The 12,000-nt window shown below is 49.2% G+C and overlaps 1 protein-coding gene across 3 annotated transcripts in view; it reads right to left on the bottom strand.

Annotated features, from left to right (window-relative positions):
- Positions 1-3,943: 3,943 nt before the first annotated feature.
- Positions 3,944-12,000, bottom strand: part of LOC149367588 (uncharacterized) — a 1,242,925-nt gene continuing 1,234,868 nt past the window's right edge. For all 3 annotated transcript variants that reach the window (XM_089556290.1, XM_089556305.1, XM_089556318.1), the window contains one exon: positions 3,944-5,637. In XM_089556290.1, coding sequence (XP_089412416.1) covers positions 5,529-5,637 — 109 coding nt within the window. In that variant the 3' untranslated portion in view covers positions 3,944-5,528. The remainder of the gene's footprint in view (positions 5,638-12,000) is intronic.

Genomic DNA, 12,000 nt, shown 5'->3' with positions numbered 1-12,000 from the left:
TTTAAGTGGCCAACACCTTCTAATCATTCGAAAAAAATTAAAAAATTTTCTTGCAGGACTAACGTGTTTAAAAACTCGTTTTTTCCATGGACAGTGAGTGGAATGCGCTCACCTCAAGCTGAGTGAAATGCCCGACGGTCCAGTCATTCTGCGGCATGCTTAACAGTATGGAGATAAAATAGCATTACCATAGTGCCGTTATACGCAATGCCTTAAGTGCTTCATATGCATGATTATTTTCATTGTTTGTATATTTCCTTTCTTGCTCAAGTGATTGAGCATGCGTGATTGTGTCGTGATGCTGTGTACGCGCTATGTTGTTTTTGTCGCGCTTTACTTTTCGTTACTATTATTACTGCTTGATTTCGTCTCTCCTCACTTGAATTCTTGTGACGCTTTTTTGTTACGTGTATTTCCTTGACGTATTACTGATATGCCCACTCCTGCCTAAGACCTGAAACTGAGGCCGGCAGTATATTGTAAATAAATAAATAAATAAATATATAAATAAACCTCACCTCCAGAGGCTGCTTTATTCAGTTTAACCTTCGGGAGCTGGGGGAGCGTCCACGCACGGCGTAGCCTCGGCTAGGAGATACAAAGCGCGGTGACGATGGCGATGGGGAACGTGAAAAAGGTGGCTCGGCGATGAGCATTCTTCCCGACGCGAAAACTCCTCGATTCCGGTTGGTCGCTGACCGGGTCGGGGTCGTGGGACGTCGTAAGAGAACCCTCGAGTGCCCAGTCTTCTGTATGGGCAGTGCCGGAGGATGGGACCAGCTTCGCCACAGTGGAAGCGTAGTGGGCGGCGCTGGTCGGGTGTTCTCCACTCGCCGCATTTCCTCGGCCGTGTGCGACGCTCGTAGGACGGGCGGGCTGGGGCGGGAGGGCGGCGGTCCAACGCTGCTGGCTGAGGGCGATTTGGGCTTGGGTCCCGTGTTCGAGTGCAGGACGGCGCACTGCTGCGGCGTAAGTCATGGCTGGGGGCTGCAGAGGCTGCGTGGTTGTCGGCGTCACACCCAACGCCTGTTGAACTTCGTCGCGGATGACGTCAGTGAGCGATGTGAGGTGTGGCTGCGTTCCCGTTGGCAGCAATCGTCGGAGCTCTTCTCGCACAACTTCACGTATAACCTCCAGCAGGTTATCGTTTTTAGCGGTGTCCGGGAAGCTCGCTGAGAAAACGGGCTGCTGGCAGTCATACTCGAGGGCTCGGGCATCAAGAGTTTTTTTTTTCCATGGTGGATGCCTCTTCTACGAATCGCGCGACGGTTTTCGGTGGATTGTGGACGAGGCCAGCAAATAGTTGCTCTTTAACTCCTTGCATGAGCAGCTTTACCTTTTCTTTTTTCTTCATGTTTGCGTCGGCACGCCAGAAGAGACGCTTCATTTCCTCAGTGCACATTGCAACGGTCTCCTTTAGATGTTGTATGTGAGGCTGTAGCAGCTTCTGGGCTCTCTCGTTTCGCACGACGTTTGTGAAAGTCTTCAGAAGCTGCTCATTGAAGGTTTCCCAATTCGTATAACGCTAGCTTCCTCATTCTCGAACCAGATTCTTGCTGGTCCCGGCAAGGCGAAGAAGACATGCCTAAATTTCATGGCATCGTCCCAGTTGTTAAAGAGAGCCATACGGTCGAACTGTTCCAGCCATTCTTCGGGGTCCACGCCATGCGAAGCGACGAAGGTTGGTGTGCACCCGGGGTTGCTGCAGAATGATTGGAGTCGACGTCTGGGGCAAGCTCATGGTGGACGTTGCTGTTTGCTTTCGCTTCCGGCTAGGCACCGGCAGAGTCCCGAGCTCCGGTGCGTCCCCTAGCAGACGTCGGCTTGCGCGGTGGACTGGAATCAGGTCCTGCGGTGAATGACTTGCAGGGGGTGTCCGGTACATGGAAGACTACCCAGCACCTCCACCAGATGTCACGTTGTAGTGACGGCAGTCCAGCTGTCAGAAAGACAACAACAGGACTTGCAAACGAAGCTCTTTATTTGGGCTGACTTGCGCCCGCAAAAGAACTAAACAGCACAGCATCGGCGTGAGCATCAAACGTGCTCCTCAGTCGTCGAACTACGAATTCCCGCCGCTCGCTGCGTCGCTCAATTGAAAGCCGGCAAGGAAACTACGATATTACAGGTCAAAATAAACTCCAGTAATATGGAACACGTAGATGCAGTTCTTCCTGGCTGTGATCAATCGAGATTAGTACGGTCGCTTCTCGCGTCACAAACAAAAATTATAGCGCCCCATTCCAGCGGCATTGAGCGCGAACTTGAGCGTGAACCTGAGCGCGAACCTTTAGCGCGAACGGACACTACAATAATACGTGGCAATCCTAACACTAACTCTTTCTAATTTGGCGCGCCTCTGCAAATTCACATGCGATTATGTATTCAATCTCGCTGACAAAGCTGGTTTCTTGATGCCGTGGTTCACATGTCTTTTTTCCTTCTTTCCCGCATTCCTTGCAGTGCAGCGGCAGGTTTTGAACCTGCTCTGTTCTTCAGTGACAGTTTGTGCTCTCTTAAGCGTTCATTAATACAACGGTTTCTTTAACCGATGTAAATTTTCCCACTCGTCAGTGGGATGCTATATACTCGACCCCGACCGCATACTCTACCAAAGGGTTAGCATGCTTTGTCTAACATACTTTTTTCTTCTCAGTTCCTGAGCTATTCATTAGGCACAAGAATGCGAGTTTCCTGGGTGCAGAAAAATCGACAGCAATTCTGTTTTTGATGGCGACATGCTTCAGAATATGTGAAACTTTATGTGTGTACGGAATTACGACTGGACTGATTCTCTTTTCCGAGGATTCACCTTTACCTTTTTTTTCTTTTTGCGTTCTTCTTTCACCTAATTTAGTAACGCTTCACTAACACCGCTCAAAACAGAAGAGGGAAAGCCCGCCTGTTTTACCTTAAGAATCTGGCCGACCAAGCTTTCCTCCATTTTGTGAATGCACCAGTTATTAATAGCGATGGCGCGTTTTACCGTTTTCGAGTGGAAGGAGTCGGAAGGCAACAATTCCTTACAGGCACGAAGACAATTTTTCCAGCATCTTCGTCAGTAGTGGTAATGCCAGCATCTGAAAACTTTTGAAATCATCTAAAACCTCCTGCACAATATGCGGGTGGGTCAATAGCGATTGTTTCCTCAGAGTAATTAAAAAGTCGTCCACGTACCTAAAACTCGTCAGAACTTTATTCACGTAAAAGGCGTCAGATAACGTATTTTCAATTCCCGTAAGAAAAATGTTGCACAGTACCGGTTACAGGCAACAAGCAGTACATACTCCATTCCTCTGCACAAAATCCTCATTCTCAATCAAAAAAGTCGTTCTACAAAAATAAAATTTTATTAGTGTCAATAGGTTTTCCACAGATATGTCCGCGGCATTTGGAAAGTGGCCGGGCCGTTCGCCTTAATACAGGTCTAAACAGCGGCCTGCAACACTCGCTGCAGAACTGAGTGAAAAAGGTCGACAACATCCACTGAAAAAGCACAGCCCAGTGTCTTCTTGTCAAGCAAAAATTCAATGATATCGAGGCTATTCCTCAGAGAAAGAGGACACGCTACCAGCAACGTATTCAGCAGTTTCAAAACGAACCAATGTCCGAACGAACCAAAAAAGAACCCGAAACGAATCAATAAGTTCTGCCAAGCACATAGTTCGCTAACTATGCTCTTTATGTTTTTAGAGTCTTTGAGCTGAAAAATACATACAAATTTTTCTACGTTCAGTCACGAATACATTTAACGAGCTTCACCTAACCATGCTCTTCACACAGAGAAATAGCTCTACATTTCACCTTTCATGCTTTCAATTTTGTCGCTTTAAAACTCCGGCGATCGGCTTCATCGCTTATCCGCTGGACATGCCCGACGGCACGAATCCTCCTTTTTTTGACTGCCTGCATATAATTCTGTAAGCTAAGCACCAGCCTGAAGATGCGACCGCAAGGACCAAGGAAGGAACTTTTCGGATCAAGTCTGAGCAGGAAATTGGTGGCTTCCCTGAAGTGTGCTTTAACTACCCATGTTTTTTTATGTTCGGAGTACCGCGCAAGCATTTTGGTGCGGTATTTTTGATCACTGATGGGTGGAATGTTTCTCATCACCCTGCGGCTTATGGGGAATGCAGCGCTTGTGTTTGCGTCCTTCTCGTCTCGTCCTTGTTACTGCTGCGCTGCAATTTTCCAGAATGCAGAACCAACTAGCCAGTCACTATGTTTTAGGGAATGACCCTATTTAAATTCCGTCTATGCCACAGGTGGGCAATAGTCTTAAATGCGCTGCAAAGCGGAATCACCAGATAAAGACGAAGACCAAGCAGCATCAGCTAGTGGTGACAGAGAAGATGCTGCGAAAGACCGCGCATCATATTTTCCTAGGGATTCTCAGCAGACCAGCGGCCACATAAAGTTTCAGATAAGAGCTAAGGGCTGTCGAGTTTCTTCTCTTTACTATGTGCATACTACTTCTCTTTACTATGGCAGTTTACCAATATCCCCCAAGAGAAAAGTATAGAACATCTGTATCTTACCAGTACTCACCTACGGGGCAGAAACATGGAGGCTAACAAAGAGGGTTCAGCTTAAGTGAAGGACAACGCAGTGAGCTATGGAAAGAAAAATGATAGGTGTAACGTTAAGAGATCGGAAGAGGGCGGAGTGGGTGAGGGAACAAACGCGGGTTAATGATATCCTAGTTGAAATCAAGAGGAAGAAATGGGCTTGGGCAGGGCATGTAATGCGAAGGCAAGATAACCGCTGGCCCTTAACGGTAACGAAGTGGATTCCAAGAGAAAGCAAACGTAGCAGGGGACGGCAGAAAGTTAGGTGGTCGGATGAGATAAAGTTTGCGGGGATACAGTGGCCGCAACTGGCAAAGGACAGGGTTATTTGGAGAGGCATGGAAGAGGCCTTTGCACTGCAGTGGGTGTAGTCAGGCTGATGATGATGACTATGTGCATGACCAGGCAGCGCTACAGCAGATACTTTCTCTACAACTTGGTGCAGGGCTATTTGGTCTTTCATTACTTAAGGATTGGGTGTAGCGCTATTAGGAAAGTCATAGAGAGGACGACGCAACAAAGAATAACGTTTTTTTTATTTTTTCAGTAAGGCGAAAATCTTGCCCAGGAAAATGAGGCCACAAGCAACGGAACCGCCATTAGAGGTTAGCCCACGAATGGGTGCTCAGGAATCGAACGTAATAAAACAACAAAAGTTTCAGCAGGCAGAAAGAAAGTGAGGGATTTGCCCATGAAAAAAAGATGCCTATCTATTAAGGAACACTGGCTTTCTCGAGTTAGAGCCCTTGACAGGACTCATCAAAACTATTAAGTCATACCCTAAAAACCAGAGCTTAGCTGCCTCCCATTTCTCGCAGCTTTGTGTAACACGAATCCATAATTTTACATTCCAAATGCGCTTCGTGCGGGCAGAATCGGTCGCCAACCCCGAATTTTGTTCCCTAAGTTTTTAGCGGTCATTTCAACTGTAATCTACATATGGGTGCTATTGGGAAGGGTTTATTGTGCCCTTTCAAGGGGGCGCAGTTCCACTAGCTGCGGCGCACAGATCGCGTCGAGGCAGTCGGGACCCACCGTCTCTGGAACCGTGTCGGAAGACATCAGAGACCTGCGCAAAAAAACAAATGAGAACATAAACATCAAGCAACCCTGTTAGCAATTTAAGAAATGACGCCACAATTGCACAGCAAAATTACTTCACGCCAACCTATTACGAGCAGAGTTCTTTCTGTTATACTGTTGTAAGAGAAAAAAAAATACTTTAAATGAAGAGTGATGTGATTAGTGCCAGAGCAATATTCTGATGGGTGAACCCGGAGCAAATCTTGCGCTGTTTGTGGGTTTCTGCCAAGTGAGGCGCAAAAAAAATAAAAATAAATCAGATAAATATCCGCGACAGCGATTCGAACCCGCGGCAGCGCTTAATATCAGCTTTGATGGCCAGTGCGCGACAGTACTAGGCGATCGCGGCTTTTTAATTCGAGGGCACTATTGGCTGAATGAGCGCAAACTCCGCCGTCATCAGAAAGCCGTGGCAGAAATTCTTGGCAGGTACCCGGCCGCGAAAGACGTCATCGCCCCCCCCCCCCCCCTCCCTTTGATCAATATGCCATCACCAGGTAAGGACAGATGGAGAAAGGCAAAACGACTTCCGCGGTGGATGGAAATAGGTTTATAGGCTGCCCTTGTCCTCTCAGCGGCGCTATACAATACCCTGTCTGCTGGATAAAAAAGCAGTGCCATCAATAGAGGGTAGGCAGGAACGTGTATGCGAAGGACGCCATCGCTCGTCACAGCAGCAGTAAGGGCTCCGTGAAACTGAGTCTTCCGATCCACAAGTCGTCGCATGGTACAAGGCCGGCCGACAGCGTGAAAACTAGGCGAGGAAGCTGAGCGGGCGGCCGAGACGCCCGAACAACGAGAGGAACGTCTCGCGAGGAAACGCCACCAAGCTGGTGAACTACAACGACGGCGTGCCGCTACCGAAATCTCAGTAGCCGAAACTGCTTTCGCTACGTATGTCCTGGCGTAGCTGAGCTAAGCCACTGGCAATTTGTTTTTCGTCTCTTGTATTGCCGGCATAACCTGACGTAACGCTTGACGCTTGAGGTAAGCTGTGGTCGGTAATAGCTCTTCCGGACTTGGAGCAGGCTGCGAGTGAAACCAAGGTGGCCGGAAGTAGGTTCGTCATGGCAGGCAAAGACGACTTCGCCCCTTATATTAGACGATATGACGAGCAGGTAAATTTCCGGATTTGAAGTAGAGTTCTTCTAATAAAGCACTTCACTCGGGAGGCAGAACGATGATAGCCCACGAGCTAGGCTCCGGAGTATTGCAGGGTGCCCACCATCGAGATGGTCGATGAACAGCCCTATCTCGGCATCGTCATACTGTTTGAAAACGAGGTCGGACGATCTGACTGCTCTGAGGAAGGTATCGACGTCGGTGGTGCTTTACGGACGAGGTTCGACGGGAGCGCTCGGCGGGCGCCTGTGTTTTTCCGGCCGGACTTATAGGTAAAATTGAAATCGAATTCTTGCAGGTGTAATGCAAAACATGCTAGGCGACCTCAAGGTACTTTAAATTTTTGAGCCAGCACAACGAGTGATGGTCGGTGACGACACGAAATGGCCTCCCATACAGGTATGAACAGAACTTAGCGGCAGCCCAGACTGCAGCTAAACATTCTTTTTCGGTATTCGAGAACTTCGATTGAGCGCGCGAGGGTGCGCGGCGGATGTAGGCGATTACTTGCCGAGTCCTTCTTGACCCGGAACTAGAAAGGCTCCAACTATGACTTCATATCCAACACACCAATGCCATGGAAGACAGGTTTCACATCGCGGAACTGTGGAGACGCGCCCACCATGTGCGAACTCTTCCAGACAACGTCCCACGAAGACCATAATGGTCGGCGCCTGGCACGAGCGGAAGCCCTAGCCCGACATTATAGCAACACAACAGGTATATACTACGTGGACTCCTCCGTCCCTCACCACGGGGGATGCTACACCGTCGCGGTAGTTCACAACAGCAACGCAGTTAGCGGCCTCACCTTCACAGCCCGCAGTGCAACAAAAGCAGAAGAGGTCGCGATTGCTATCGCGGCCTCACATTCCGATTCAAAACACATAATCACCGACTTGCGAGAGGCCTGTGCGAACCTCGAACAAGGCTGCACTGCCTTCCTAGCCTATCGAATCTACCAAAATTGCATACGGCATACGGACCCCGCACACCATTACCTTATATGGGCCCCTGCTCATCAGGGGTTGGCAGGAAACGAGGCAGCAGACGCAGCCGCCCGCGCGCTGTTTTCCCCGGCTGTTTTCTCCTCCCCACCCGATAAAGAACCCCATTATAATCCGGGCTATACCTTCAAAGATATTACAATCTACTATCAAGATAGGCATCGCCTTTACCCTCACCCATGTAAAGGCCTCAAGAAGGCGTATCAGCGGCTTCTCCGCCTTGTCACCAATACATTGGTGTGCCCGGCAGCACTAAAACATCTCCACCCTTCCTTTAGCGGCAGCTGCCGGCACTGTAGTGCGGAGCCTTCGGAAAGCTATCACATGGTGTAGACCTGCCACTTCAACCCGGCCATTCCCCCCATCCCCAAACCAACTCGGGAGGACTGGGAGGCGGCCCTGCTCGGCTACCACGGCTTACAGGCCCAACAAGTCTGAGTCGGGCGTGCCCTGGCGGCGGCCACCGCCACTGGGGCCCCAAACTAGGGGCTTCCACCTAGTTCTTGTAAGAATCGGTCCTTGCGGGCTGATCCAAACATACTTCCTGTCTCTTCAAAATAAATGTTTTCACCACCACGAGCATTGCTGGCCTCATTGTGGACCTGCTTGTCGGCATCTTCGTCGAAATGCGCCAGGATCGGAGGCGAGTACAGCCGGCGTCATAACTCGTCGAAAGCCGTCTGCTGTTCGCTGCCCCATGAAAATGATTTGTCATCTCCAGTTAGGAGTGTCAGACGGCTGGAGAGCGGGGCGAAGTTGTTAATGAAGCGAGGATAGTAAGAGCAGAGGTCCCGGAACCGTCGTGGCTGCATTTCCGGTCGTGGGAGGAGACCGGAAATGCAGCCATGGCAACAAGTTTCTCAGGGTCAGCTCGGATGCGGTCAGCGCTCACAACGTGCCCGAGAAACATCAATTCGGTGAACCCAAAGTGAAACTTTCGTGGTTTGAGGCAGTTGCTGGCATATCGAACGGCTTCGAGGACAGTTCTGAAGCAGTGCAGATGTTACGTGAACGTTGAGGGCAAAATTATTACGTAGTCTATGTAAACAAGGCATGTCTTCCACTTCAGGTTGGTGAACACGGTGGCCACCATTCTTTGGAATGTTTCAGGAGCGCAGCAAGACCGCAGCAGGAATGGGAGGACCCGGAATTCGTAGGGCTCGTCTGGCGTGACGAAGGCAGTTTTGTCAACGGCGCTCTCATCAACTTCTATTTGCCGATAACCACGTCTGACGTCGACCGAAGAGAAGTATTTGGCTCGCCAAAGACGGTCGAGAGTGTCGTCGATACGCGGCAGCGGATATACGTCTTTCTTGGTTAGGCTGTTAAGCTTCCGGTAGTCGACGCAGAAGCGCAGTTTTCCGTCTTTCTTCTTCACGCGGGTGACAGGAGGCGACCACTGACTGCTTGAAGGTTGGATGACGCCGTATGCGAGTATCTTGCTGACCTTCCTTTGAATAGCATCCCTCTCCCGTGGGGGCACACGAATGGCTGCTGACGGATGGGCCGAGCGCCTTCATGCGTGAAAATGCTGTGTTTAACTTTGGACGTTTGTCGCATTTTAGGCGACGACGACGCGAAACACACACCATACTCATGCAAGAGGTCCTGCAGTTTCCAGGTGTCAGCAGGTGGAAGGCCTTAATTTATGTCGACGTCGTCCAGCTCTTCTGGTTCAACACTAGGCGGAGTTTCCACACAAGGAAAGCATTCGGGCTGATCGTGGTCGACGCAGGCTAAGGCTGTGCCGCGGAAACGTTGAAGATGTTCATTGGAGAAATTAGTAATAAGTACCTCCTATCATGAAGGAGGGCCAGGACGCTGTGCCTCAGAAATTTCGCAGAGTGTGTTACAAGGGGCACCTTAGGCTCGACAACACGGAGTTCCCGATGTGGTTCGTCGCAGTAACTCTAACAGGGACGCTGGCGCGTGGTGCCAACCTGAAGGTGTCATCGGCGACGCGCAGTGCGGAGCGGGAACCCTGGTGTTCAGGCTTTTCTGTGACCATTTTGCTGGAAAACGTCACCAAGCGATTTCGGAGGTCTATAGTAGCACCATGGCCGCGAAGAATGGCTGTGGTGTCACTGTAAGTCAACTTACAGTGAAACCACAATTTTGATAGTGTACATAAAGCTTGTGTGCTCTTTATATAAGTTTTTTTCTAGAGCATCTTCCCATGTTTCGCATAACTGTTGCAATAAATTTCTGTAGTGGTGTTGCAAAGCTTTTTCCTCACTAGTCTAAACTTTTTGGGCATTCTTTCAGTGATTTCCACTTAAGTGGTTTGGTGTAATGGAAAAACAAATAATCAGTTAACGCGGCTCGAACTTTCTACCAACTCAGCTCAATAGGCTGGAATTGTTCGTTTGATTGGGGGTTTTTAACGGCTGCGCTTAAACCAAACATTTTTAGCAGGTTAAAAAAATGCTCTTACACGCCGCCCCGCTCCAGTGGCTCAGTGGTTAAGTCGCTCGACTACTGCACCGGGGTACCCGTGTCCGAACCCGACTGTGGCGGCAACGTTTCAATGGAGGCAGAACAAAAATTTCGGCTGCGTGTTTTGCGATGTCAGCTTACGTTAAATATCCGCAGCTGGTCGAAATTACTCCGAAGCCCTTAACTATGGCACTGCTCTCTCTCCCTGCTCTGGTGCTTCACCCACGGCGCGCTTGAGGTGTCCTCGAAAAACAGAGCGACAGTTACTGCGCCTTTCGTTTAGTGTAGCAAACATTATTATTTTTAAGGCCCTATAAAATGTCGACTTTCACATGAATAGATTTCGCAAAATATTGTACGATATTCGATGTGGCAAGTACATTCCAAACGTAGAATTCATTTTGTTTTTTTGTCAGCGGAAGAAACACAGGACGAAGGAAGGAGATACACGCATGATGAACGGGCTTTCACTGTCATGTCAAAGAATAAGACTAAGGCGAGCGAGCAAGTGTTAAGGATTCTAAAGCTGTCAAAGGCGCTCTAACAGAGTAGAGAGAAAAGCATTGGCCTCCTGTGAAAAGTTTCCGCTATCAAGTTTTCAAAAAACGGTGTCTGCTTTTGGCAAAATTCACTTGACATCTTCCTCACAGCAAAGACTGACTGTGACACAGCAAAGACAGCAAAAACTGAATGTGCCTTTCCTAGCGGTTGTGTCTGAGCGTTCTTCTTGGCAGAATGCGATAACTAGGTTTCTGCAGAGAGACCTCAGATCTCTTGATATAGATGATCCTTTCATGGTTGCAAATTCGGCTCAGGTGGTGGCCTACTTTCAGCAGCGTAACAGCCGTTCGGAGGCGGTTACTGCCTTTTCTATAGAGGCTTTTTCTGTATCCGTCTCTTCCTGTGTTTGGTCCAATGCGCCATTCAAAATTTTATCTTGAACGCCTTTCTACTCCATTCTCTAGGTGGACCTATTAATCGCAGTTCGAGATTTTATCGAACAATCACGCCCTGTGCAATTACAGAACGCTGCACGTTTATCTATTGACGGCGTCATGGAGCTAACTCCATGACGCCGTTATCATGTTATCTTTCCTCTACTTTTATTGATTTTAACGGCAAAACCTTTCATGCATCGGTGTGCATCGGTTCGCGCATACCACCTGTTTTCAGCACAATCTTTTTATCCCAATGTGACAAAAGAATTTTCACGTGCACTGACACAGCCATAATACCTAAGATTTTTTTATATGTGGAGGACTACCGAGGAGTTGTCCGGTCAGACTCAACTGAAGATAGGGGCGATGTGGTCAGAAGAGTGATTGACGTGTTTAGGAATTGTGCGAAAAGGCTTCGATTCACATTTGAGAAGCCAGAGAACAAGAGCGTTCAGTTTCTAGATGTGTGCTTCCTTTTGCGAGAGCAACAAGTATGTTGGAGCTACAGGCCGCAGTCCAAAAAGAAGTTTTAAGGCGAAAGCCTTTAATGGCTCATCCATCCGTCCGGCGTTACATCCAGCGCCTGAAGTGACTCATCTACGAGCGCAGCTGCCAAAAAGTGACGTCATCTTCGTCGATAGGTCGGCGCGGCGTAATCGAGCGCTGCTCCGTCGTCAGTCGGTGCGCGGCAGCTATAGTGGAGGAGGATGGCTCCCAACCGGTGCAGAGATGGTTCGGCTCAGCAGAGGAAGGGCGACTCTTCCAACACGAAACGGCGAAATATCAACGACCGCATGCGTCAGCGGCGGCTGAACGCGTCGCCGGGCAGCAATGCCAGGGAGGCTG

This window comes from Amblyomma mixtum, chromosome 1, assembly GCF_055824585.1.
Source record: "Amblyomma mixtum isolate Tamu chromosome 1, ASM5582458v1, whole genome shotgun sequence".
NCBI lineage: Eukaryota > Metazoa > Arthropoda > Arachnida > Ixodida > Ixodidae > Amblyomma > Amblyomma mixtum.
The sequence above is the reverse complement of the archived record's forward strand: the minus strand, read 5'-3'. Positions and strand labels throughout refer to the sequence as shown.